Raw genomic sequence first — 26,364 nt, 5'->3', positions numbered from 1 at the left:
ACAAGGGCAGATCCATGTGTGTATACCAAGGGCACTGGAAATGAAAAAATGATACTGTTAGCCTATGTAGATGACATTTGTATAATGGCAAAGGAAATACAACAGATCAAGCAAGTTGCTCATGTCATAGCAGATGAATTCAAAATGAAGGACCTAGGTGAAATTCGAACCTACCTAGGGGTAAAAATCAAAAAGTTATCGAGTAAGGGGTATGCACTCAACCAAAGTAACGAAATAGTGCAATTGCTAGAGGACTTTGGTATGAATAATTGTAAAAGTGTAAAAACGCCTATGACCGTTGATTTTCAAAATGCATGTGAAGATAATGATGATATGTGTGATGTGGAACGATACCAATCAGCTGTTGGAAGTTTATTGTACCTCTCTCAATGGACTAGGCCTGATATCTGTAATGAAGTGAATATATTGACGAGACATACCGCACAGCCAGCACAACGTCATTGGCTAGCGATGAAGCGAGTGCTTAGATATTTGAAAGGAACAGTGAACCAATGTCTCGAAATTAGACCTACAGGACCTCTGCAGTTGGTAGCTTATGCAGATAGTGATTGGGCAAATGACTCTACCAGTAGAAAGTCCACATCTGGAATTGTCATAAAGATTGCCAATACAGTAATAGGCTGGAGATCGAAACAACAATCGTATATCGCTATGTCCACAGCAGAAGCCGAATTTATGTTTGGATTTATGTTTGGATTTATGTTTGGAACTAACTTGGTACAAACAAATGTTAAATGACCTAGGTATGCCTATACAGGAACCTATAACAGTATATGAGGACAGTGAAACTTGCATACAGATGGCGAGCTCAGAAAGAGTAAAGAGTCGTAGCAAGCACGTAGACATTCGATATTGCAACGTGAAGGAAGCTGTCAGGAATAAACTGATAGATTTAGTTTACTGTCCATTGGAACAGAACATTGCCGACATAATGACAAAACCCCTCACTGCGCAAAAGCACGAACTATGTATGAGAGACCTAAATGTAAATGTATGTCTATGCAACGCCAAAGAAAAGGACCATATCTAAGACCAAATTGGAGGGGTGTCAGGCTTAGGAACACAACCCTAGGAATTTGTCCTTGAATAAGGCAGAGCCTCTGCTCTGTGAGAGTACAAGCAGCAGGTGAACAGACTTGCTAATTAGAAAGGTGCTGAGTCAGAGTCATGAGAGAGAGACACCACCCTGACTGAATTCACGCTTAGCACTTTAAAAGGGCTGCGAGAGCCCTCATATCCAGCCAGGCAGGAGTCAGGCAGGATGAGGAGTAAGAATGTAACTGCAGGGAAGGCTGATTTATTATTTGTATAGGGCAAAGTTATGCCGGATTTCTGTTTGATGTTACTCTGAACTTATCTTTTGTTATCTTGTATTGCTGGCTGCACTATTCTTTCTACTATTGAAATGCACTCTGTGTGTGGACTGTTTTTGCGAACACCCACATTCCGCTGCGAGTAAGCTGATAAGGAAACTGCTACTAACCTCGACAAAAAACTCTACACATTTGTTCCTATCACAAGAACTTATTCCCCCATCTATTGGGGTCCTCCTTCTCCCCTCTCACATGAAGAAAAAAACATGCCATCCATCATTTGTCCAGTGGTCCATTCCTAGATGGCCAAGAACCCCTTCCCCAGTGTCCTGGCTGCCCCCGCCTTCTTCTGGTTCCTCCCCCCCCAGCCTTTCTCCCTCCACCCCCACAACCCTGCCTCTTGGAATCAACTTACACTCCTCACACCATGTCTGCAGCTCCTGTCAGTATGAATGCACACACAAAACAGAGTTGCAAGTACACACAAAGTGAGTTGGACACAAGTTAATTTGAGTCATGACTCTTTTCCGAATCACTGGCCCCAAGTTGCAAGTCCTCTCCAAGTCAATGACATCCGTGACTTGAGTTAACATGAGTTGTGAAAAACCAGCATGTTTGCAACTTGAGTTGAGCCGTCACGACTCAAGTGCCCATCCCAGACCATTGATTGATTGATTGATTTTGCCACCTTAATAGCTTTGTGAAAGTTTTTGTTGGAAAGTGCTGTACATAAATATTCTTAATAATCTTAATCATAACCATAATTTGGAGGACTGAAGTTAGTCGGCCAGTTCCCAAGTTTGATATTTCTGAAGTAAGTTTGAAAACCCAGACTTCATGTATTCACCACAGTATTTTCTCTTTTTGTCTGTTTGAAGAACAGAAGACTGTTTTACTGTTTGAAGAACAGGGTTTGAAGAACAGAAGACTTTGTACTGTTTTGCACCAGAAATGTCCTGAGAGATTCTTGGTGATTGATCACTCTCCATATCATGTTTGAGCTTTTTTATTGTCCTGGTTTTCAATCACTGATTCATACATGAATTGATGACCAAAAATTAGCTATTGGTGGGTTGCCATTATTCCATTCTTTTTCAAGTACCCCGAAAGGTCCTGTTGAGTGCCCCTGGGGGTACATGAACCCTAGATTGGGAACCACTGTTTTACTTCTATGTTGTTTACAGTGCAGTTACTCTGATAGTGTTGACAAAAAGGTGGTGAAGATATGAATTAAAAAAGTTAAAGAATAAAAATGTATCTTATGATCTTTTACTATGTTTTTAATAAATTAGAGATTGTACAGTTCTTAGGTTACAATTACTGGTAGGTTATTTTTCAGGATCTGGCCTCGGTAAAATCAGATAAAACTATAGTCAGACACCCCCCTAAGTGTAGTCAGACACCGACTTATCTGAGGGTCATAAAAATTCCTCAAGCCCTGCCCTTGACTTATCTGTGAGATCTTATAGGGGAGTATCTATGGTAAGTATAAGGGCTTGGGGGATTTATCAGTTTAGCAGAAATGACTAAGGGCTTAACCACGCAGTACATGCAAAGTTGTGAGATGAAACAGTTGGAGTGGAAAAGCAATCCACTTTGCTTGTAGAGTCTGCAACGAAGGGTCAACACTGGGTCAATACTGGATAAAAATGATATTATAGCACTCCCTGCTGGCTTTTGAAAACTTTGTAATTCAATATGTTTAATTGTTTAATTTTACCTTTTATGGGAACTGTAACCTGAAACAAGCCTATCAGGTGTCTCTAAAGTTATCTATAGCTTATTAAGCGTCAGCCCCATCTATGATGTCAAACTTCAGCCAATGGGAAGTCTAAATTTTCAAACAAAGAACCCAGAATGCTAAAAAGGGTCCAGTTAATATTGGGAAATTGCTCTCAATGCTTTGTGACATGAGTCCCTTGAGATGCCCATTGCTTGCAATGAAATAAAGCCTGCAAACTTTCACTCCTGAGTACTGAGATTACTTGAGTTGCCTTCTTTCTACCTTGCAACAATTGAGGGCTATGGATGAGCCTTAAGGGCCATCAAGCTACAAGACCAGTTGCCTTCATGAGTTCGCTCCATAAAAATGATGGAGTATTGTAAACCTAATTACCATGAGTTCTGCATATCCTCAATGTTGGTCATCCCGAACGAGTCTGATAGTGACCCCAGGTCAGAATGACCTTCTTATCCAATAGGAGCTGGAAATAATTGGGGTGCCTCTTTTATTGAAGTTACAGTCCCCTTCCTCAAGCATGAATTATGGTACAGTTTTGGATGAGAAATGAGGTAGGTCAAGTAAATGATTTTCTCAGAATTATTCAAACATCATCTAGGTCACTGTTTCTCAACCAGTGGTACTCCTTCCACTGGTGGTACTTGAGGTGGTGTGCGATGGTACATGTGGGGTCCCCAGACTCCCACTGCCTGGCAGCAACTCAACACGTAAGCAGCAGTAGGAGGCTTGACTCATTGGGCAGAGTTCCTGTGTGTGCTTTTTGTGTTCTCAAAAAAGCCTCCCATCTACCCTAAGCCCCTCTGGTATTTCCTTCCGGTGGTGCTTCGAATAGGTGGCCCATGCAGAGTGATTTGGTGGGGGACAAACATTGAGAAACGGTGATTTTTGGCAGGAGGGCCGCACAGTCTCTCTGACACTGTGTTGGGGGCCAGGAAAAAAAATAATTAATTTGCATTTAAAATTTGAATAAATGTACATAAATTTACACAAATGAATATATTAGAGGTGGAACTTATATGAATGAATGAAATGTCTCACGATAGCTCAATGCCTAAAAAGACTAGCAAAACAAGGCTGGCCATTGCTGCTTCACAGACGTGAAAGAGCAAGCGGCAGAGGGAGGCCTAGGCCCGCAGCTCGTACAAAAGGTCAAACAGTCGGCCCTCATGCTGAGAACAGTTGCACTGGGCAGCGTGGGCTCCAGCAAGTCTCTGGAGGGCAAAGGCTCATTGGAGTCTGGGGGCTCCCTGCAGGCCGGATTGGGGGTCCCCGGGGGCTACAGATGACCCCCGGGCCAGGATTTGGGCACCCCTAATCTAGGTTATTTTTGAATAATTGTGTTGACCCAGATAAATAGCAATTGTTTGTAGTTATTAAGAGCTTTATCATTTTTTTTTTGTAAGTTATATATATAAATTGTATTTTGTTTTTTCTGGGAACAGTCTTACCACTTCTGTCCTTGAGCCTACCGAGTCACCCTCCCCCCGTGTAAAATCATAGAGCCCTGTACTGGGACACCTACAGCGCAATCCTATATTACTCGTATACTGGAACAGGCAGGCGAGGAGGCCTGCGCCATATCTAGTGCAAGATTGGGGCTAGAATCAGTTCAGCCGGAGGCAAGGGGAAACTCTTCCCCTTCTCCCCGTGTAAGCCACCGCCGCCCCAATGGGTCTCCTTGGACCTGTGCCACCTCAGGAGGAGGCGCAAGTCCGAGGAGAAGTTCCACACTGATTGTGGAATGTGGTTGGGATTCGGCATAACTGCACGGTCCCAGCCCCGCCTCCCGCTCTCATGCCACCCCCTCGAATGCCCGCTGCCCGCCATCCCCCCACCCTGGAATGCCTCTCTCCTGCCTCCTCCCCCCTCCTCCCTGCCTACTCCCCACCCTCTCCAGACCTCTGCGTTACCTGAGCTTGGCTGACACAACTTTACCTCTCTGCGTCAGCACAGAGGCTGGGTGCGGCCTTCATGGTCCAGTGCCCGTCCCTGCGCCGGGCCAGCCAACTCCCGGTGAAGCACAAACATGCTTTACAGAATGTTTGCGACCCTCCTGGGTCGGCGCAAGGGACTAGTAGTTAGGATTGCTCCTCAAGACAATCAAATTTTATTCACCTACAAACCAATCACCCTACACTGAGCATTGCTGAATGCTTATCCCAAGAAAGAGTTGGAACTTGGGAGGGGGTGGCCATGTCCCAAAGATCCCCGTGATACACTCCACTCCCCCCCTGACTTGGGCACCGGGGGTCATGGGCATCACACTTCCCCAAGTAGCTACAGTTTCTTCCTTTGGTCTCTTACTGCATTTCTTGTCTTATTTCAACAGCATCAGTTTGGGATCGGATTGAAAGAAAGAAGGAGCAGACTCAGTCTTCACAGCAAAGAGCCCACACAGGGGAGAAGCCCTGTAAGTACCAAGACTGCAGAAACACCTTGAGTCAGAGTGGGCAACTTAAGTGCCACCAGAGAACCCACAGAGGGGAGAAAACTGTCACGTACCTGCAGTGTGGAATGACCTTCAATTGGAGTGGTAATCTTATAAGGCATCATAGAATCCACAGAGGGGAGAAATTCTGTAAGTGCCCGGAGTGTGGAATAACCTTTACGAACAGTGTTGCACTTAAGTGCCACCAGAGGACCCACACAGGGGAGATACCCTATAAGTGCCAGGAGTGTGGAATGACCTTCAGTCAGAGTGATCACTTTATTAGCCATCATAGAACCCACACAGGAGAGAAACCCTATAAGTGCCAGGAATGTGGAATGACCTTCAATCAGAGTGGTCATCTTATTAGACACCAGAGAACCCACACAGGGGAGAAACCCTATATGTACCAGGAGTGTGGAATGACTTTCACTTACAGTTGTGTACTTAAGCACCGCAAGAGAACCCACAGAGGAGAGAAACCCTATATGTGTCGGGAGTGTGGAATGAACTTCAGTCAGAGTGGTCATCTTATTAGACACCAGAGAACCCGCACAGGGGAGAAACCCTATAAGTGCTGGGAGTGTGGAATGACCTTCACTCACAGCAGTGCACTGAAGTGCCACCAGAGAACCCATACAGGAGAGAAACCCTATAGGTGCCAGGAGTGTGGATTGACCATCAATCAGAGTTGTAATCTTATTAGATACCAGACAGCCCACACAGGGGAGAAACCCTGTAAGTACCAGGAGTGTGGAATGTCCTCAGAGTAACATACTTAAGATCCACCAGAGAACCCATACAGAGGAGAAACCTTTCAAGTGTCAGAAGTGTGGAATGACCTTCAGTCAGAGTAGCATACTTAAGACCCACCAGAGAATCCACTCAGGAGAGAAACCTTGTGCAACTTGGGAGTGTTAAAATTGGTCTTGTGTTCAGTCAGGCAACAAAAGTTGAATCCCTTTTTTTGCATCAAATAATTGATGTTTGAGCACCTCCTGCTATTTCTGCAGTGTTTGTTTCAAGTGCAGATGTAGATCTTGCTTGAAATGTTGATTTTTCTTGTTGTTTGTGAAAAATAAAATTGGTCAAAATTGCCCTGTTATTATTCACCCTATATCCCCCTCACCATCTTTTCCCCCCTTGCCTTTCTTTCCTGAATATTGCCCACGTGCGCACTCCAAATGCTCTCCTTCTTTACCCCTTCTCTAGCCACAAGGCTGCAGTGGATGTTTACTGTTATTCTATCAGTTTGATCATTTTCTCTCCTGCTGTCTCGTCCAACCAGCTTTCCCCTTTCCCCCATTCCACTCCTCTTTAGCCCTCAGCTCTGTGCTTCCTTCCAATGCTGCAACCTTGTTTAATCTACACCTGCCTGCTTCTCTTTGCCTTGTTCTTGCTCTCTCTGTGCCTGTTGGTCTTGCCTTCCTCTTTCCAGGGACTGTCTCCCCTGCCAGCCCCTCTGCCACCAGCCCCACTTCAGTCCAAGCCTCTTTGTTCCAAATATATTGCAATTTTCAATGTACAGTGTGTTTTATTATCATGTCCCTCTTCTGTTGTACTCAGTCAGAGTTTGTTGTAGGGCAGCTGGAATTTACTCCACAAAACTATGAAGGAATCAGTGGGGTCATTCCAGCTTCTGCTTCTTGCGGGGTTAGAGACAATCTGCATCTTTATGGAAGGGGGGAAACAGAAATTACTGAAATGAATGGAAAATCTCATCTTCTCTCTAGTCCCAGACTAGGGCAAGGGGAGGAGGCCATGACTACTTTCTTCACACAGTACTTAATTATTCTGTGGAATGTGTTGACACAAGATGTGGTGATGGTCACAAGCTTGGGTCACTTTTAAAGGAGATTGCAGAAATTCAGGAATACCATTTGCAGGAGAGCAATGACAGGACTCAGGCAAGAAGGACAGCTTCCTCTCCTGCTGGTGGACTTCACTGAGGCAGCTGTTGGGCCTTTGTGGGAAAGGACTGTGGACCAAATGGGCCTTTGGCCTGAGACTCCAGGGTTAGGCAACTGCTGGCATTTGTTCAGGGACTAAGGATCTTCTTCCTTCATATTCCTGCCCTCCTTGTTGGGTCTTCCTAAAGGGCAGAGGTGCTTCATAATGATGCACTCAACTTGTCCTTTTAAAAATGCAAGGGGGGTGGGGTGAGGATCCTTGACAGAGCCTCAGTCAGCCCTCATTCATCTGCTTGGAACCCACTGAATGGTATCACTACCATCACTTCTTGTTGTTGTTGTTCTTGTTGTTATACAGTATTGATATACCGCTTTTCAACAAAAAGTTCACAAAGTGGTTTACAGTCAAGGTCAAAGAACTAAAGGTGCAATCCTAACCAACTTTCCAGCACCGAGGTAAGGGCAATGCAACTCCGAGGTAAGGGAACAAACATTGCCTTACCTTGAGGAGGCCTCTGTGACTGCCCCCCAACTGCAGGATGCAGCACCTGCCTCACTAGCCCAGCTATGCCAGCGCTGGAAAGTTGGTTAGAATTGTGCCCAGAATGGCTCCCTGTCCCAAAAGGGCTTGAGATCTAAAAAGATGTAGAAGATACATCAGCAAACTTCCTGGTTAGTCCCTGTTGTCTCATTTATTTGAGGGGGGGGGGCACCTCACACTTCCCTTTTCCTGCTTCTCTGAGCAATCCAGGACCCTGTGGCTACTCTAGCCCTGCTGTAAGTACAGAGTTGGCCATGTGCAGCTGGGAAGGCATGCCTCCTGGAATATCTTATCGTGGCCCTAGAAGGCCCTAATCTGGTTACACAGGAAATTGACTTATACTGAGTCAGATTGCCGGTCCATCTCACCCCATTGTGTTGACATGGTCTGGCAGTGGCTCTCCTGGGTTACAGGCAGCAATTTTTTTTTAGCAATTTTTTTTCTACCCTACCTGGAGATGCAATAAATTGAACCTGGAAACACTTGCGTTCAAAACACACGCTCTCCCACAGAGCAATGGCTTCTCCGAAAATAAGTGGCAAGGCAGAGCTGGTGCCGGATTTCTAGAGCTGATGAGGCAACACCCTGCACTGGGTCCCCATGGTGCCCCCACCCAGTGACAGTACAGTGGGTGCCATCATTGCCTTTGCTATTGAGGATTTGGGGGTTGGTCAGGAGTGCCCTCTAATGGACATGGGTCCTTGTGGAATGCCCAACCTAGCTAATCGCATACCATCTCTGCAGCAGGGAATTGGAGCGTGGGGCTGGCAACCCTGACACAGTTGGGCTGAGATATTCTTATGTACCCATAGCCTTTCATTAAGTTCTGTGGCTGAAGAAATATTAAACCTGGTGGCAAAGCAGGAACCCCTACACGGAGTGTTCCCACTCCTCATCCTTTGGAATGTAAAACTCACCTGTGTCCTGTTGGCCATGCGGCAGATTTTCAGATTTCCTGCATCGTAGCAGCAGCCAATGACGTGAAGTGGCTGAGGAGAAGTGCACAGTGACATCACAGAATGAGCACGTTTTAAACCAAAACGGAAGAGAGGAGGACCGTTGACACTGCCCATGCTATCTGTAACTCTTTGTCCACCTTCAAATATCAGTTACATTCACTTTAAGACCTGACCAGTTAGGTTGATGGTGTCTGTTCTAGAAGGCAGGAGCCCACAGCAAGGGCGGAGTCATCCCTCCCGCAGGATCGGAGAGGTGCCAGCTGCAATTGTCACTGATGACTCCACTTTCAAAGAGGCTCAGCCTTTCTACATCCTGTTTCTTAAATTTTGGTATCGGGAATCAAGCCAGATCAGATCCCTGGAACAGCCTTCTAAACCGGCAATTTTCAACCTTATTCACCTCATGAAACACTGACCAGGTGCTAACATTGCCAAGGCACAGCATTAGTTTTTTGACAATTGACAAGCAACCCTAAACTGCCAGCATCCTGTTCCCCCTCCCAGACTTGAAAGCCTAACATGGCTCTTCTTGAACTTTCACCGGTCATTTGGCAGGCCCAGATTCGAGTAGCCCCATTGAGCAGGCTGGGGATTTACATGGGGTAAGGGAAAAAGAGACCTCCAGCCTGCTTTTCCCCAGCGCTGGATACAGTGTGGTCCGAGCGGCCCCGCTACACCAGTGCTGGTTAGGATTGGGCTGTTGAAGGTGCTACACACTCTCTGTTGCGTTATAAAAATATAAGGATATGTCTTTTATATTTTCCAATCAAGCCTGAGCACTTGGAGGCATGTTTTGGTTTTCTGCAATCTTTATATATTCTGTATGCTGAATATATAAATAGCCGTATTTTTTTACATGCACGTAACTCTGCAAGTTATACAATTTTCATAAGAAAAAAATACTCTCAAATTTGTGGAGACCTGTGTCATTGTTCCTTGGCTTACTGCGTTGCCCCTCTTTCTCCTGTTCTGCTGTCAAGAAGTGTTCCCTTCCCTCCTGACCCTTCCCTGATCTGTCACTCCCTCCTGAGGGCAGTTCTGCAAGGACCAAAATGAGCCTTCTGGGCTTTGTTACACTCTGCAGTGTAATATGTAGTCTGCCCCTGATTACTCCGGCTGGGTCCTGGTTCCCTGGGCACTGGGACAGCTCCCCAGGCAACGTCCTTCCAGTTTTCAACCCCTCCTGCAGATATGACAGTCAGCCCCCCTCCTTTGGCTCCAGATCACAAGTAAGCAGGAAAAGCACTTTGCGCAGCCCACAAGGGCAAAGCTGTCTGAGGATCTCTGCGGACAGACACAGGCAAGAATCAGCAGGAGGCTGGGCTGAAGTGAGTGGGGTAGGAGTTGGGAGGGGGTCTGCTGATTTTTCCTGTCCTTTCTTCCATCCTCCACACAGACCCTGTGCAGCATCTTCCAACTTCTGCCATTCTTTAGCTGTTCTCCCTTTTCCTCTCTGCTCCTTCCTACACAGTCTGGCTGCTCTTGTTTTAGCCAGTAAGCCACATTAAGGGCACAATCCTAACTCCATATGCCAGTGCTTTCCAGCACTGGCATAGCGGTGCCAATGGGACATGTGCAGCATCCTGCAGTTGGGTGGCACTCACGGAGGCCTCCTCAAAGTAAGGGAATGTTTGTTCCCTTATCTCAGAGCTGCATTACCCTTATGTCAGTGCTGGAAAGCACTGACATAAGGAGTTAGGATTGCACCCTAAGTCTCTTTATCTTTCCTTTTGTTCTGTCATGATACACTATATACTTGGTGTTTCCTTTGCTCACGTTCTTTGTGAAACTGATTCAGGCTCACGCTTTTCTATCCATCAGTCTGCTCCTTTCCTTTCCCAGGGTGGCACCTGGCCAACAGTTTCCTTTTCCTGATTCCACTGATTTCCCACATCTTCATCCTGCTGCCTTCTTGCCCCTTCCCTCTCCCACACGCTCAGCTCTGCAGCTGCTCCAGCCATACTCCAGCCCACCCAGATTCAAGCCTGTTGCCAGATTCAGTGAACTCCTGAGGTCCATCCAGAACTATACCAGGGGGAACCACCTTAATCTTGAGATAAGCCCATCTTGTCGGGACCCTGAAAGATCTCCTGCAAGTAGCAGAACAAGGGTGATGGCTGTGGATCTCTCTCTGGGAGAGAAGCCTCAGTAACCAACACAGGATGAGGTGACACCCAGCTGCCTGCTTCTTGCCAAGCCCAAGGTGAGGATGGAGAATGAAGTTTCTGGAGAGGGGCTATATCATCAATAGTTGCAGAATTAGGTCATATATGTAATACCCATTTTTTAAATCCATGTGAAGTAGCATTTTTCTTCATAAAAGGATTAATAATTTGCTTTCTTTAACTTTTTCTATATCTGGAAACATTATAAGGTGCTATTATTTTCAAGGCACACCATCAATTTGTTGGCAATTGACAGGGCACACAGCACTGCTGGCATCCTATTCCCCCTCCCAGGCTCGAAAGCCCGAAATGGGGCTTCTTAAACTTGTGCCGGTCATTTGGCAGGTGCAGATCTGAGTAGTCCCATTGAGCATGCCGAGGCTTTACACCGGTAAAGTGGAGATATGAGCTGGGTTTTGAATCTTGATCTCCAAGTCTAACACCAAACCCACTACACCATTCGGTGTGCTCTCTCTCTCTCTCTTTCTCTCTCTCTGTGTATATATATATATATATATACTATGTTTAGACTGGAGAAGAGAAAGCTAAGAGAAGGCATGATATTTCTTGGAGATTTCAAGATATTTCATAGGCGATTTCAGGAAAAATGTCTTAATAGTAAGAACAGTTTGATAATGGAACAGGTCACAGAGGAAAGTGGTGGGTTTTCTGCTTGTTGGAGGACTTCAGGAAGACCTTTCAATCTAGGGAGTGTTTTCCTGTTTCAAGAAGGGTGCTGAACTAGATGGACTTGAAGAGCCCTCCAACTCTATAATCCTATGGAATATGTTTCTGCGCACTTGGGGAACTGGGTGGGATGCATCATGATGCAGTGGGATCTCCACCAGAGTTTCACAGGTGTGAAGAGTGGAAGGAACTGCTTGTCCTCCCAAGCCCCAAACCCACCTGCCCATCTCCCTTCTCTCCAACCTGCCCACCGAATAAGTATGGGGAGGGGGTGAACGAGCGAGGGTGGGGAGGGGATGAGTCAGTGTGTGGGAGCAGGAACATCAAGGGCTCCCAAATTCTTCATGTTGCAGGGACTGCTTGGACCATGGGGCCAACCCTGATCTCCACTCTTGTTTGGGGCTAGAGCAAGAAGCCAGAAACTCAAGCAGCCTTCCATTTCTTCTTCTTTTTTTTCTCAGCAGCCACTCAGCTACCCTCAAAATTCCAGGCTTAGAGGCTACTGATCGGAATCATCTTGTTCATTTTTGTTTCCATCTTTTTAAATTGACAAACTACCTAATCTCTGTCAACCTCCTGGACAGAAACGACTACCTTAGATTTTGCTGCCAAACTGCACCCAATTTAGTAAAGGAAAAAATAGTGATGATGATGATGATGATAAGCAGAAATCATGTTCAAATCAATGCTAAGCAAAATTAATTAAGGCCACAGTCCTAACCAACTTTCCAGCACTGACATAAGATATATGGTTGGCAACCTTCAGTCTCAAAAGACTATGGTATAAGCCTACAGCACCCAGTATTTCCAGGCAGTCTCCCATCCAAGTACTAACCAGGCCTGACCCTGCTTAGCTTCCAAAATCAGACAAGATCAGGCATGTGCTGGGTAATAGTTGCTGTCATAAGGGGAATGCAACTCCAAGGTAAGGGAACAAATATTGCCTTACCTTGAGGAGGCCTCCATGACTATCCCCCAACTGCAGGATGCAGCACATGCCCCACTGGCACAGCTATGCCAGTGCTGGAAAGTTGGTTAGGACTGCGTCCTAAATTAATGAAAAATTTAAAAAATGAGGAGATTAAAACCCAGCCTGATGATGGGTTTTATGGACCTCAAAAGCAAGTGTGCTTCTTTGTGTTCTTTTCTTTGTTTAGTTAAATGCACCTAAGACAGATACTGTTATATCTGAATTTTTAATAATGGAATGTCTATGTGCTTTGCTGTGCATTATATAATGTTGGACTTGTGGCACCTCTCATACTCATAGCTACGATCAGGATGGATCTATCAGGAGTACCTCCCCAGAAGTGTGCATTCTGCACTAATTTCTTGCAGCAAGCTGTGGGGTTTGATGTCTTAGAGCTATCAGCTTTCCTCTCATGCAAAGAGTTCTTGCTTCAGACTTATACAAAACTGATTCAAAGCTTGTCAATAGATTGTGTGGGTCCACTTGCTAGAGCTGGGACCTGGATTTTGGAGGCCTAAACTCATCTTACTTATAGAATTTACTATGGGCCTAGGACAAAGAATAATCTGTCTGGAGCAAACTTAACCATCACTGAATGTGATTGTGTGCTTGTAGTTTAAGAAGCAAATAAGATGTGTGAGACCCTGATTCAGAGTGGGATTATGGTAAAGGTGGGGTTTTTTAAACCTTTGCCGCCCCCCCCCCCACCTTCAACATATTGTTTTTGAATGGTTGCACGCCATCTTACCACAGGCGCATGCTATTTCAAAGGAAAAAAGAACCCATTGGTACCAACAAATGCTTATTATTCCTTGTAAAACAGACCTCTGTGCATGTGTGCTCTATGTCAGAATCACAATGGGTAGGATTGCCAACCCACTAGAACTGGCGTGCAGTTTCCAGGAATCAGGTTCAATCTCCTGGTGACTACTGAAAGCAGTCAAGGGTTTTTTTAACACAGCTTCTTTGTGTCAATAACATTATGTTGTACTGGGGAAAAAAATGTCCAAGAATAGCTTCAGGCAGAATGTCAATACTAACAACAGGGCAAAGAGGGGGGAAAAAACCTTCATCATACTGCCACCATTTTCAGCCACTGTGCCATGGCACACTGGTATGCCAAGAATGGTCTGTAGGTATGCCACAGGAGTTTGGGGGAGGATCATATATTAGTAGGGCCATTAGGGGATGTGAGGCTGCAGCCAGCAATGTGGTGTGCCTTATCAGTTGTCAAAAAACTAATGGTGTACCTTGACAATTTTAGTACCTTGTCAGTGTGCCATGAGACGATAAAGGTTGAAAATCACTGCCATACCCCATGCCCTGGTCTTGATCTGAATCCTGCATAGTTGCTAAACACAGACATGCAGTCCCCAATTGTACAATCTACATATTACGAAGCTTGGCCATCAGCCAAACCAAAATTTCTTCCATGACAGCAATTCACACAAGGTGGTCTGTAATTTATAGCAATTGCTTCCTGACTTTTATAGATGAGACACAATGAAGCCTCAGGAGAAGAAAGAAATCAGAGCTATCATGAGGGATTCATCTTGTTGGGAGTGGCTGACCGTCCTCACTTGGAGATGATACTCTTTGCAATTGTCCTTATCTGCTATGCAATGAATCTATTGGGGAACACAACCATCATTGTGGTGTCATGGCTGGACCCCCATCTCCACACCCCCATGTATTTCTTCCTCAGCAATCTCTCCTTCCTTGATCTGTGTTTCACAACCAGCCTTGGTCCCCAAATGCTGGTGAATTTCTGGAGGAGACGCAAGTCTATCACGTATGCTTCCTGCGTGATCCAGCTTTTCATCTCTCTTGCTCTGGGCTCCACGGAGTGTATTCTCTTGGCTGTCATGGCTTATGACCGCTACGCTGCTGTCTGCTACCCACTTCATTACACCACCATTATGAGCCCCTCCATATGTTTCAAAATGTCAGCTGTCTCCTGGGTTTGTGGCTTTAGCACGTCAGTCGTGCAGACGGTGATGACCCTCAGACTTCCACGTTGTGGACCGAATCGGGTGGATCATTTTTTCTGTGAGGTGCCAGCCTTGCTCAAATTGGCCTGTGTTGACACGACACTCAATGAGGCTGTACTGTTTACTGCCAGTGTGGTGTTCCTTGTAGTGCCATTGGGACTCATCATAGTCTCATACAGCTTCATTGCAACTGCTGTGCAGAGGATCCACTCAGCTGAGGGCAGGAGGAAGGCCTTCAAAACTTGTGCCTCCCATTTGATGGTGGTGTCACTCTTCTTTGGCACGGCAATTTTCAGTTATCTCCAGCACCCTTCCAATTACTCCCGTGACCAAGGGAAGATGATCTCCCTGTTCTACACGTTTGTCACCACCATGCTTAATCCACTCATCTATACTCTGAGGAACAAAGAGGTGCACAAGGCTCTAAAGAGAGTAATGAACAGGCATCCAGAAGCTTAGCCCAATGGCTCCCAAATTCTTTCAGGGGTTGGGCGTTATCCTTTAGCCTAAACTTCTACTTATTCCCTTCTAGGACAATTTAAGTGAACAAAGAATTTGCCGTCCATTTTCTTACTTTATTTTTTTATTATAAGTTTGAATCCAATACAGATATAGCAAAAAATGTACAACATTTCACCTGGCCCTAACAAAAAATATATAAACTCATACAGAAGACCTGTATAGATTATTGTTCAACCTATGGCTTAATTCTTTCCCCCACTAGTTTATGATAGCAGCCATTCTGCTAGAGCATGTGCAGCATGTTCTGGTTGGGGGCAGGTGACCAGACCACCCAAGAGAGGTAAATAATTTTTAAAAATTTACCTCCCTCCCACTTAAGTTTTTTTAACTTACCTCCAAAGTCTGAGGAACATAGCTCTGGATCAGAAAAGGGGGATAGCATCCTGTCATGCACTTTTGCCACTGAGATAAACCCCCTCCCACACTGAACCATTCCTTTCCTTCTATGGTTCCCCACTCCAATCCTCCCCTAAACTGCCCATGAACCACCCCCCCCACCACCACCTTACCTGCTCTGATGCAGCGTCCAGCAGCCGCTGACACATGTGAGGATCTCTAGCCATTTGTGCCAATGCCGTCAAAACGTACAATGGCACCATGGCTTTTGCAGTGCCATAAGAGAACTTACAGTTGGCCCTCTTTGGGACTCAGCACCCATCCTTGTAAAATCATAAAAGGAGACTTGTCTTTTGAAACTTCTCTTTTGTCTGCCATTTTTCAAGAATATATATGCTTGGGTCATTATTTTCAACAATTTGGCTATTTCTCCTGTTTTAGCCAACTGGTATTTTAATGCTGAGATTTTTTGCGATTGGTTTTGTTCTTGTATCTAAACATTTGCAGCGCTTAAGTGAACAGAAACAATTTCAGGGTGTCTGGATTTAATAATCTTGATTAAACCTGTTGAATGAACCTGTTGAATGTGTTCATCAGTACCACAAACACAGATAAACTAAAGAGCTTTCTACTAGAAATGCATTTTTTTTGGTAAGCCATTTTTTTGTAAATGGTTGGCAACCTTCAGTCTCGAAAGACTATGGTATAAGCCTACAGCACCCGGTATTCCCTTGCGGTCTCCCATCCAAGTACTAACCAGGCCTGACTCTGCTTAGCTTCCAAGTTCAGATGAGATCAGGCATCAGTATTAGGATATGCATATATCCAAATATCTATGCCAATAAAGGTAATCAATCAATCAGTATATCCAAATTATCTAGATAAGGTTGAGTTGGTCAACAGTAGACAAAATGGCATGCTATAATGGTTTTCTTTAAGAAGCAAGATACCTAAGGAAAAAGCAAGATACCTGCAGCTTTGAAGGGAATTTAGATTACACAACTGTGCAAGGGGAAATGGTTGACCTCCCCCACTGCCACGTCTTTGATTAAATGAGCACCCCCCACAGATATTCTGATGTTGAAAAAAGACATGGGTAGAGCTGATGATGGGTCTCCCATGTTGCACCTGTTTTGGCCATTGCTGTCTAAAGGGGAATTTGGAAGGAGCTTGGATTGAAGTGCTGCTTGAGGAATTCAGTCCCCAGTGAAGCCATCATGGCATCCAATAATGCCTCATTAGTTCCTGCAATGTGCCGCATCGGGCCTTGTTAGCATCTGTCAGCTGGGGAACATGGCTGCAGAAATCTTTTTTCTGGTTAAAGACACTTGTTATTTACAGTGATGGGGCCATTAAAAAGTGTCCAGATCCTTTGAAGCATGAAAGTCTCCTAATGAGTCCCAGAGCGAGATGCAGAAAGTTGTTCCTCTCGGTTTCAAAGTCACAGGGTGTTTGAGAGCGTCATGGCAATCCCAGGGGAATCACCACAACTGACATCTTTATTTCCTTTTTTCCTGGAAGTGTTCATGTCTCTTTAAGAATTGGAGAATAAGAGAAATTAAACAACATAAAGTTGCAATAATGGAGGAACGGGACTCACCAGACAAACTGACGTCAGTTGTGCAGCCGTTACATGCACAGGAGCCTTTAGGGGAAAAGAGATGGCAACCGTACAAAATGATTGACTTTTCAGATTACTTGAAAACATTCTCTTCAAGGCTTTTCATTCTAGGCGATTCAAGAAACAAGAGGTGGGGACCATTTCATCTAGTTGGGCTCAGTATGTCCAGTTGAGTTTGGAATCCCACCAGTTGAGAGCATTAGAAGGAAGCATTTTTGCCCAACTGGGCATACAGATGGAAAACTGAGGCTCACAAAGTTTTGCTTGGATACCAAATGTGTCCACTAATTGCCAGCAGGTGGAGCTGGAATGCTACTCTCAACCCACTCACCCCCAAACCTCTTTGCTGTCTTAAATGGAGGACGTTTGCACACTGACTGAAGTCCTTTAGTGGACAAGGCAACAAAAACTCCCTGATCACACTCTAGCTGGACAGTAAGCTACCTAAATTGCTTAAACAAGGCTGCAATCCTAACCACACTTTCCTGAGAGTAAGCCCCATTGAACAAAACAGGACTTACTTCTGAGTAGACCTGGTTAGGATTGTGCCCTATGCTACTTAAATAAAGGAATCCCCAGTCATTACTTTAGTGGGTGAGCAAGTGGATACGCCTTTCTGAGCTCCCAACAAACAGGTCCACTCAGGCGACAGGCAGAGAACAACCAACAATTCTTATGGGCTGTGAAATATGTAACTTTGTTTTCATGATTTCATCAAGTCACCTGACTGGAGGAGTAGGTCCCACCTGTTCACTCCATCCCACCCCCTTGAACTAGATCAGGAGTCTCTAAACTTTTTGGCCAAAGGGCCACATCAAGTATCTGGTACAGTGTCGAAGGCCGGGAAAAAAATTAAATATAAAATTTAAATAAACACATTAGATCTCAGATGAAATGAATGAATGAATGAATGAATGAATGAATGAATGAATGGACTCAAATGTCCAGGATTTCTCCAAGCCACCAATACAGCCCAAGAAATAGAGCACACACTTAAATGGACCTGCATTCCCCCCCCCCCCCCACAAGCACACAAGCACAACTCTGGTTGTGTTTGGTCAACTGGGCCAGAGGCAGGGGATCAGAGGCTTGCCGTGAACCAGATAAAGGCCCTCTGTGGGCCACATCTGACCCCTGGGCTGGGGTTTGGAGACCCCTGACCTAGATGGACAAGTTTGGCTGTTCAATCACTATGCACAGGCCAGTTGTGGATGGGAAATGGCATAGCCATTACAGATAGGAAGAAAAGCCACATCCATCAACAGTGCATGTTTGGGACATAATGAAGCTTCCAAACAAAGTACAAATGTTGCTTGCAAAATACAGGTGGAGCCTCTTTATCTTTGGATTTTTCATCCACGGATCTGGCTCAACGTAGGTCCCCCAGACCCACACTGAGCCAGACTTGGCTCCACCTGAACCCTCCAAAGGGGACTGGAGCTGTGCTGTGGTCCCCTCCAGAGGGCTTTATGAAGCCCACAGAGGCAGCCTGTGTCTACCCCTGTCCAGGGGCTTCCCCAGGCCTCAGAATGCCTCAGGGCAATCCTAACATGACATCAGGCCAGCGCAAGTCCCGCAAAGCACTTTCGCGTTACTCCAGAGGCAGTTAGGCTGGTGCAAGAGACTTGTGCTGGCCTCCCTGCATCATCGCTGGCCCTGGGAAGGTGAGATTGCACTGGCTGAGCTCGATTCTTTGATTCAGGAGTTGATTCTTTGATTATGAGAAATTGAACTTTAATTTATTCATGATCAGAAATGTACAGGAAGCCCATGAAACTGTTTCAGAACTGGTGCAATATGATCCACATAACCCATGGGCCATGGCAGCCAGCAGCCAAGCACTGTGTTCAGAATCAACTGGAAATTCCCAGAGGTCTTCAAGGCCAACTCCACATTCAATACATTGCAGTAGTCAAACCTGAACATTAAATGGGAGCTTTGGAACTGACTTAAGAAATTGGCTGAATGTTTAAAGCAAGATTGTGTTGAAGAAGTATGGAATATGGAGAATTAGTGACAGTCTGAAAAGCTGTCTCTGTGACTAAAATGAAGACTGTTTGCTGGCAAGTTTTAAAAAGTAGGGCTGACGTGGCAGTGTGAAACTGACAGGGCTTCAAAATTATTAGACCAGTTGGCTGTGCCAGCTCCAGGGTCTTTTGAAGGTAAGAATTTCAGGACTCACCTAGGCATAAGGACACGCCTGTGTTAAGACAAAGCACAAGCAAAAAGCCTGCTTTTGTTACAAAGCCTACTTGCCCAGTCTTGCAGAACTCTGGGATGCTGCTACAAGATATGATCACCTCTATGACAGCAACTGTTACCTTGCACATGCTCGATCTCAGAAGCTAAGCAGGGTGAGGCCTGGTTAGTACTTGGATGGGAGACTGCCTGGGAATACCGGGTGCTGTAGGCTTATACCATAGTCTTTTGAGACTGAAGGTTGCCAACCATTTATGAGAGACCTGCTGAGGGGACGGCTTTTGCTGATCTTTGGGGCAGGACCAGATTGCATGGAGGACTTTCAGTGTGAAAATCACAGGCAAAGATCCAAAGCACAAGACAAATCCAGAGAAGCAAACTGACAATCCTAGAAGCTGAGCATCTCCTACTGCTTTGTTCTTCATGAGAAGAATGATGAAGGCCACTCTGTAATTGTTTCCGCAATGTCCAATGAACACTCGAGACAACAGATATGGGAGAAAGGGCAACTTTATTTACCAAGAGAAGCAGAGGCTGAGACCTGCAGCATTCGAAGCAGCGAAAGCCCCTTTGGTGCGGGGAGGGACCTCTGGGAGGTACCAGAAACCTCTGCCCCCAGGTGGGCATGCACCCGACTCCAAGTCGCACCCCGCTGCTGGGACGGCGCATCTCATCCATGTCTATCCCTTAAGGCAGGGGTGCTCACACTTTTTTGGCTCGAGAGCTACTTTGAAACCCATCAAGGCCCGGAGATCTACCAGAGTTTTTTTTACAATGTTTGCGCCATCATAACATATAACATTTATGTGTATGATGTATGTTGGTGTACCTTGAGCCCCACTGAGTATAACAGGACTTACTCCTGAGTAGACATGTCTAGGATTAGGCTGTGAGGCTGCAATCTGAGCCACACTTACCTGGGAGTAAGCCCCATTGAGTACAATGGGCCTTACTCCCGGCGTTTCCTCCCAGAGGCACCTGAAGGGGGGGGGTCGGCACTCCGCGATCTACTCATTTTGCCTCACGATCTACCGGTAGATCGCGATCCACCTGTTGAGCACCCCTGCCTTAAGGGGAAGGCAGCCGGACCGCAGATTGCACCACCATGAGCCGCTGAGCCTCTGAGGTGTGCCCCGCGGTCCCGGCCAGGGCCCAGTCTACGTCCTCGTGCCGCCAAGCCCCTGAGGACTGAAATAGGGTTCTGCCCTGCCTATGCCGCCTGAAGGTGCATGCCAAAAGTCCCATTCACGCCTCCTAACCTGCACCATCTGCCCTCTTAAAGTGACCAATGGCAGCTTGCAAATAGGGGGGGTGTAACCCCCAGGCCCATAACAGTCTGGGGTAGGTGAAAAAACTGCCTGCCCCTCGGCCAATCTTGGCAGGCAGCAAAAAATTCCTACCCAGCCCCAAACGGCGACCAGTTAAACTCAGACTGCCTCTAGGGCGGGCGGGCGGGTATTCCCACGGTGCCCACGTGCACAAGGAGGAAGAGGGCTGGGTCTCGTCCCCTTTTAAAAGGTCCGCCGTGGCTGCCAGACCCAGCCCCCTTCACCTCCCCCTTGGGGAGGGACTGGACTCTCGTGTCCAGGCCAGGCCAAACAAACTCCGACCACCTCTTTAATTGGGTGATCGGGATTCAGCACACACACTCTGGAACAAAGAGTTGAGATCTGAGCTTATCTTTCTGTCTCTTGCATATTGCTCTGCTAGTGTGTTTAAATAAACCGCAGGATTTGTAAATCCTTTAATAAACTGTGTGTGCTTGTTGCTCAGTAGTCCTGAAATCCTACCAACAGGAGACATTACAATTTCATAGATAACTGCAAGCTACCTTTGTCCACAAACAATAACAGTTGGGGCACCAGTCTAAGCTGCTGAGATTCATACCACATCTGGGTTTGAGGGTTAACGTGCTTCCAGATTGTGACCCTGATCATAAAGGGGGAGTGCAATCCTATTCAAAATGGGGTGAGCACCACCCTTGGCCAGACACCCCACTCTCCAAAGGAAGCCCTGTCTTGTCTAGCCTAACTTCATTAGCCTTCATCCAGTCCATGACCTGAAGCACCTGTTCAGCACTTTCACCACTTCACCTGATGCTGATGGAAATGAGAAACAGAACTAGGTGTCCACTGAGATTGCCTCACTTCAAATTTCCACATGACCTCTCTCAGAGCTTGAGGAAGATGTTGAAAAGCATGGGAGGAGGGAATGGCGTGGAGGGGCCCTGCAGAAAGGGGGGGCATAATTGAGACTTATAAAATTGTGTACAGGTGTGTGCCACTTAACGGTGGGGATACATTCTCCTATCTCCATTGTTATGAGATTAGGTCATAAAGTAAACATTCAGTCCAAACTATTGCCTTTGTTGTGTGAACAGATAAGAACATAAGAACAGCCCCACTGGATCAGGCCATAGGCCCATCTAGTCCAGCTTCCTGTATCTCACAGCGGCCCACCAAATGCCCCAGGGAGCACACCAGATAACAAGAGACCTCATCCTGGTGCCCTCCTGGTGCCAGTGAGTATCTGGCAGATACTCACTGGCAGACACTAGCTGGCTGCAAAGGCTACCGGAGAAGATAAATTGCCTCTTCTTTGCATTAAGAGCCTCTCTGCTGTGTAAACAGACACTCTTCCGCAGACTGTGAGAGATCCAATTGCCTCATTAATAGCATCTTTATTGTGCTTTGACCACCGTCATATATGTGGTCTGTTGTTAAGCGAACAGTTGTTAAGCAGCACACGCCTGTACCGTGTGGAGAGAGTGGACAGAGAGACCTTTCTCCTTAAGGCAATTCCCCAACGGTGCCTAATCACCAGACTTTCAAAGTCCTAGAAATGGTCATAGCTGCAGACGCCCTTCTCTTCCTATTGCTTCGGTTCACACTCCACATGTTCTTGTCCTTCCAAAAGGATGCAACATTGTGTCAATTGCCCCAAGCATATTTGTTCTTCTTCTTTCTTGGCCCTCCATTCTTGTTGACCCTTCGGGCTTGTATCCAAACAGTGCTGAACCACCCGCTGAGCACACAAACACGAAACAACATCACAGGGAGCTGCTTTCTGCAAATTGGACCTGGAGCCACCGGAGAGACGTTTGGGCACCTGCGACAGAAGGTAAAAACTCACTTCAACATCTACTCCAGGGCAGAGGTTTTATTTTTATTGTTAATGAGTGTCCCTTTCTAGGAGGGATATCCCAGCAGCCTCTATGAGCAAGTCCTCATTGCTCCATGAAGGTGGGTCAGGCCCGGGAAGGGGCTTGGGATTCAGTGTAACTTTATTTCAGATTTTAGCAAAGAACAATCGAAGCACAAAATATCACATGCAAGCTTCCCTAATATGGAATAACAATGTTAACAATTCTTACATTTTGCACTGGTGCAGACTATGGTCCAGATGTGCTTGGGGTTTGTTTTGCTGGTTATCGTATTTATTGCCTTTCTGGCTGCCAAGCTGATGAATGACTGAAAGCCTTCTAGCCTGGAACTCTGCTCCTTCTGCTCTCCTGTGCAGCTGTCCTGTTGCAACAACCAAATGATGGCCATGCTGACCAAGGCAAGGTGGGATGAGGTGTTAGGTGGGTATAACTGGGTTTGCTGCACGGCTTTCGTAACTAGCACATAGGTCCCCAGTATCTGACTGTGTAGAAGTCAGTGGCTTAGCTAAGAGGGTGCAGAGGGTAGTAGTTGCACCGGGCAACAAGCTTTAGGGGGGCAACAAGCTGAGCTTCACACTAGTGGTCAAAATTGTGAAACAAATTGGTATGTATGAATAATACCAACATGTTATATATAGTTGGAAAAGCGCAGAATGCAGAATGGTGCAGAATGCAGAGTGCTATGAAACAAACCTCATTGGAATATCTGTATTCTATAAAATGTTATGACTGTTAATCAGAAAATGAAAACACAACTGCCTTATGGAACAAAAACTGGATTTTCTTAACTCAAAACTGATTTTTGAGACTGATTGTTCTGATAGCTAACGAGATGTTATTATGATACAGTATGGAACCAATAAGGTGTCAATATGAGTCAGCTCTCATTTCCATGTATCATAATGCAGTTACCCCTACTAACTACATTAAGAGGCACTTTTTCACATGGTGCTCCTCTTATATTTAGCAGGGGGAGAATAACTGTCCCTCTCACCCCAGAACAGTGTCTCTAACCAATAAGGGGCACACTTTTTATTTCTTTACTTAACTAATTAAATTTGATTTTGTCATGGTGGGGGCTACAAAATCTTCTTTGACCTCAGGTAGCAGATAGATGCCCTAGTTATGCCACTGGCTGGGGGAGGTGGCAGAGCAAGTGGGTGGTGAGCTGCTGGGGGAAGGAGGTTGGTGCCGCCCCCCCCCCGATTTTCACTTCTTTAAAAACCTGGGTGTAACATCACTTCCGGTTGTGACATCACTTCTGGGGCATCTTTTTGAGCTGAGCACCAGGCTACATGATCACTAGCTACACCACTAGTATAAGCCATAAGCTGGCCAGAAATATAAGGGCTCCTGAGGAACACACATGTTCGGTGTAAAATATGGCAGGGAAGAAACCCCCCCCCCCCCGCCAAAATAACGCCCTGGGTCCGGTGTGCATACTCTGTTCCAAGCAGCTGGAATGCTTCTTTGGTCTAGCAAATGATTGGCTGCATATTACTTGATTTGCGCTTTTGAATCATGTTGTACTCCTCTATGATGTAGTGGAGCCTTTCCAACTTTGTGTAATACATTGTTTTTTCCCTACTCGGTGGGGGTGTATGTTTTAGAGCTACTTGCACTGTGGATTTAAGCAATCTCCATGCACTCTGGAGAGACTTGGTTCTCTTGACTTTTCCTCTCAGCTTCCTTTTCACTAGCTCCCTCAATGTATTTATTTATTTGCTCATTTCATACCCCACATTTCTCCCTGAAGGACACCCAAAGCAGTCATTTAAAATTTAAGAGATTTGTCTCTTGCCTTTCCCTGGTGGTGCTCAAGGTGACTAACAGCCCAATCCTATCTCTTGCTATGCTATAGAATGCAGCCTGCCAAAAAGGCATGCGTTACATGCTATGGTGGAAGGGGCAACCTGAAAGCAAACCAGAGGTGTTTCGGCCTCCTGGCAGCACAAAGGAGAGATTGAACCGCCCCCTTGGACCTTTCGGACCATTTGCAAAGGCTGCCACATTCTTTTGAAGTTTCTCAAAAGCCACCAAGTACAGTGTGCTACGGTAGTTCTTCAAAAAGGATGTGATTAAGGCAGGGATCCTCTTAGCCAGATTTGCTTTCTTTAGGAAGGATTGTAGTTGGAGTGTCCATTGTAGATGACCAAACTGGTCACAGTTACCTCCTAAACCACCAGTTCAAGGCTAGATTTCATAACTGCTCCTTCAAATGAATCCTGCTCCTTCCCTGAATCAGCTCTTCTGCTGATTAACAACACACCTGCCTTTATTACTCTAACCAGCAATATAATTCTTGTTCTGTCTCCTTCAGGTTACTCTTCAGCTGCGCAAAATGCTCCTTAGAGTCAGAAACTGCAAACTTCTCGCCATCTCAGCAGTATTGCTGCTCCTCTTGTTCTCCTCCTGGAGAAGGCTTGAGCCCCACCAAGGCATTTTGGCTTCTTCTAAGACCCATGTGCTGATCCTCTCTACCTGGCGCTCTGGGTCTACCTTTGCAGGGCAGCTTTTCAGTCAAAACCCCAAGGTTTTCTATCTCATGGAGCCAGCCAAGCATGTGTGGAGCCACATGCTCAAGGACAGTCCTGAACTTCTTCAGGGCCCCCTGAGGGACTTGCTGAGGTCCATCTTTCTGTGCGACATGGAGGCCCTCGGCTCTTACATAGAGAATCCCAGCAAGGTTGACGATCTCTTCATGTGGTCCATGAGCCGGGCCCTGTGCTCCCCTCCAGCCTGCAAGCTCTTCAACCGCTCAGACATCGTGGATATAAAGAAATGTAAAGTTCACTGTGGCCACAGCCCCTTCCAGAAGGTGTCAGAAGCCTGCACCACCTACAGCCATGTGGTGGTGAAGACTGTGCGCTTCTTCCAAATGAAAGCACTTTATCCGCTCCTGACAGACCCTTCTCTTAACCTTCATGTTATCCACTTGGTCAGGGACCCTCGGGCCATCTACGCTTCCCGTCAGATGGTCTCCCTCTTCCCTGATGATCTCCTCATCAGCAATGCAATCAATGCTACCCCCAGCACCAGTGTGGTCATGCGCAAGATCTGCTATAGTCAGGCCAAGATGTTCCTCACAGCCTTATACCACATGCCTCCAGCCTTGAGAAGGCGGTATCTCTTTACACGTTACGAAGACCTTGTGAGGGACCCACTGGGGCATTTGGCTGAGTGGAACCATTTCACTGGCCTTACTTCCTCCCAAAGGCTTGAGGCTTGGGTCTACAACATAACTCACTGGCCCACCAGCAACGACCGCCAGTACAAACCTTCTGCGGTTGAGCCCTTGGGAATACAGAGAAATGCCAGAATGATCTCCCAGGCCTGGAGGATGCACCTCAGCTTCCAGGAGGTTCAAGAAATGCAAACCATTTGCAAGGAAGCTATGGAAGTCTTTGGTTACAAACCAGTAGCATCAGAGGTGGAGCAGAGAGACTTGACATTAGATCTTGTCCTTCCCCCAAGAACCATTAAGTTCCATGCTAACAGACAATACAGGCAAGAGTAGGAAGGCTGGACCAGCCTCATAGCCCTATCTGGCTCTCGCTATAGGTTTTGTAATCTAGGGAAAGGAGGAATTTTGTTGCCAGTTTTCTGTTTTGTCTGGAGTCAGAAAGCCTCTGTAAGAATACCATTGTGATGTCCAAAATTTTTTTTTAAAAAAAAAATCCCTTTCCTTTCTAGGTAAGGAAATGTTCTCAATTTCAAAGAACTATATGGGTCTCTATGTATCTCATGCTATCTGCAAGGTCATAAGTGTTGTGTCTGAATTTTATTTTAAATAGCAG

At 46.0% G+C, this 26,364-nt stretch overlaps 2 protein-coding genes and 1 pseudogene across 2 annotated transcripts; all 3 read left to right on the top strand.

Moving 5' to 3' along the window:
- The first annotated feature begins 820 nt into the window (after positions 1-820).
- Positions 821-6,424, top strand: LOC136639028 (zinc finger and SCAN domain-containing protein 2-like; annotated as a pseudogene).
- Positions 6,425-12,419: 5,995 nt separating this feature from the next.
- LOC136641897 (putative olfactory receptor 2B8) lies at positions 12,420-15,185 on the top strand. Its single transcript, XM_066617999.1, has 2 exons — positions 12,420-12,429; positions 14,257-15,185. Exons 1-2 carry the CDS (start codon positions 12,420-12,422, stop codon positions 15,183-15,185), a joined length of 939 nt encoding a protein of 312 aa, XP_066474096.1.
- Positions 15,186-24,908: 9,723 nt separating this feature from the next.
- Positions 24,909-26,084, top strand: LOC136639027 (carbohydrate sulfotransferase 6-like). Its single transcript, XM_066613057.1, has one exon. It carries the CDS (start codon positions 24,909-24,911, stop codon positions 26,082-26,084), a length of 1,176 nt encoding a protein of 391 aa, XP_066469154.1.
- Positions 26,085-26,364: the final 280 nt, after the last annotated feature.

The sequence above is a fragment of the Tiliqua scincoides genome, chromosome 2 (assembly GCF_035046505.1).
Source record: "Tiliqua scincoides isolate rTilSci1 chromosome 2, rTilSci1.hap2, whole genome shotgun sequence".
Taxonomy (NCBI): domain Eukaryota; kingdom Metazoa; phylum Chordata; class Lepidosauria; order Squamata; family Scincidae; genus Tiliqua; species Tiliqua scincoides.
The sequence above is the reverse complement of the archived record's forward strand: the minus strand, read 5'-3'. Positions and strand labels throughout refer to the sequence as shown.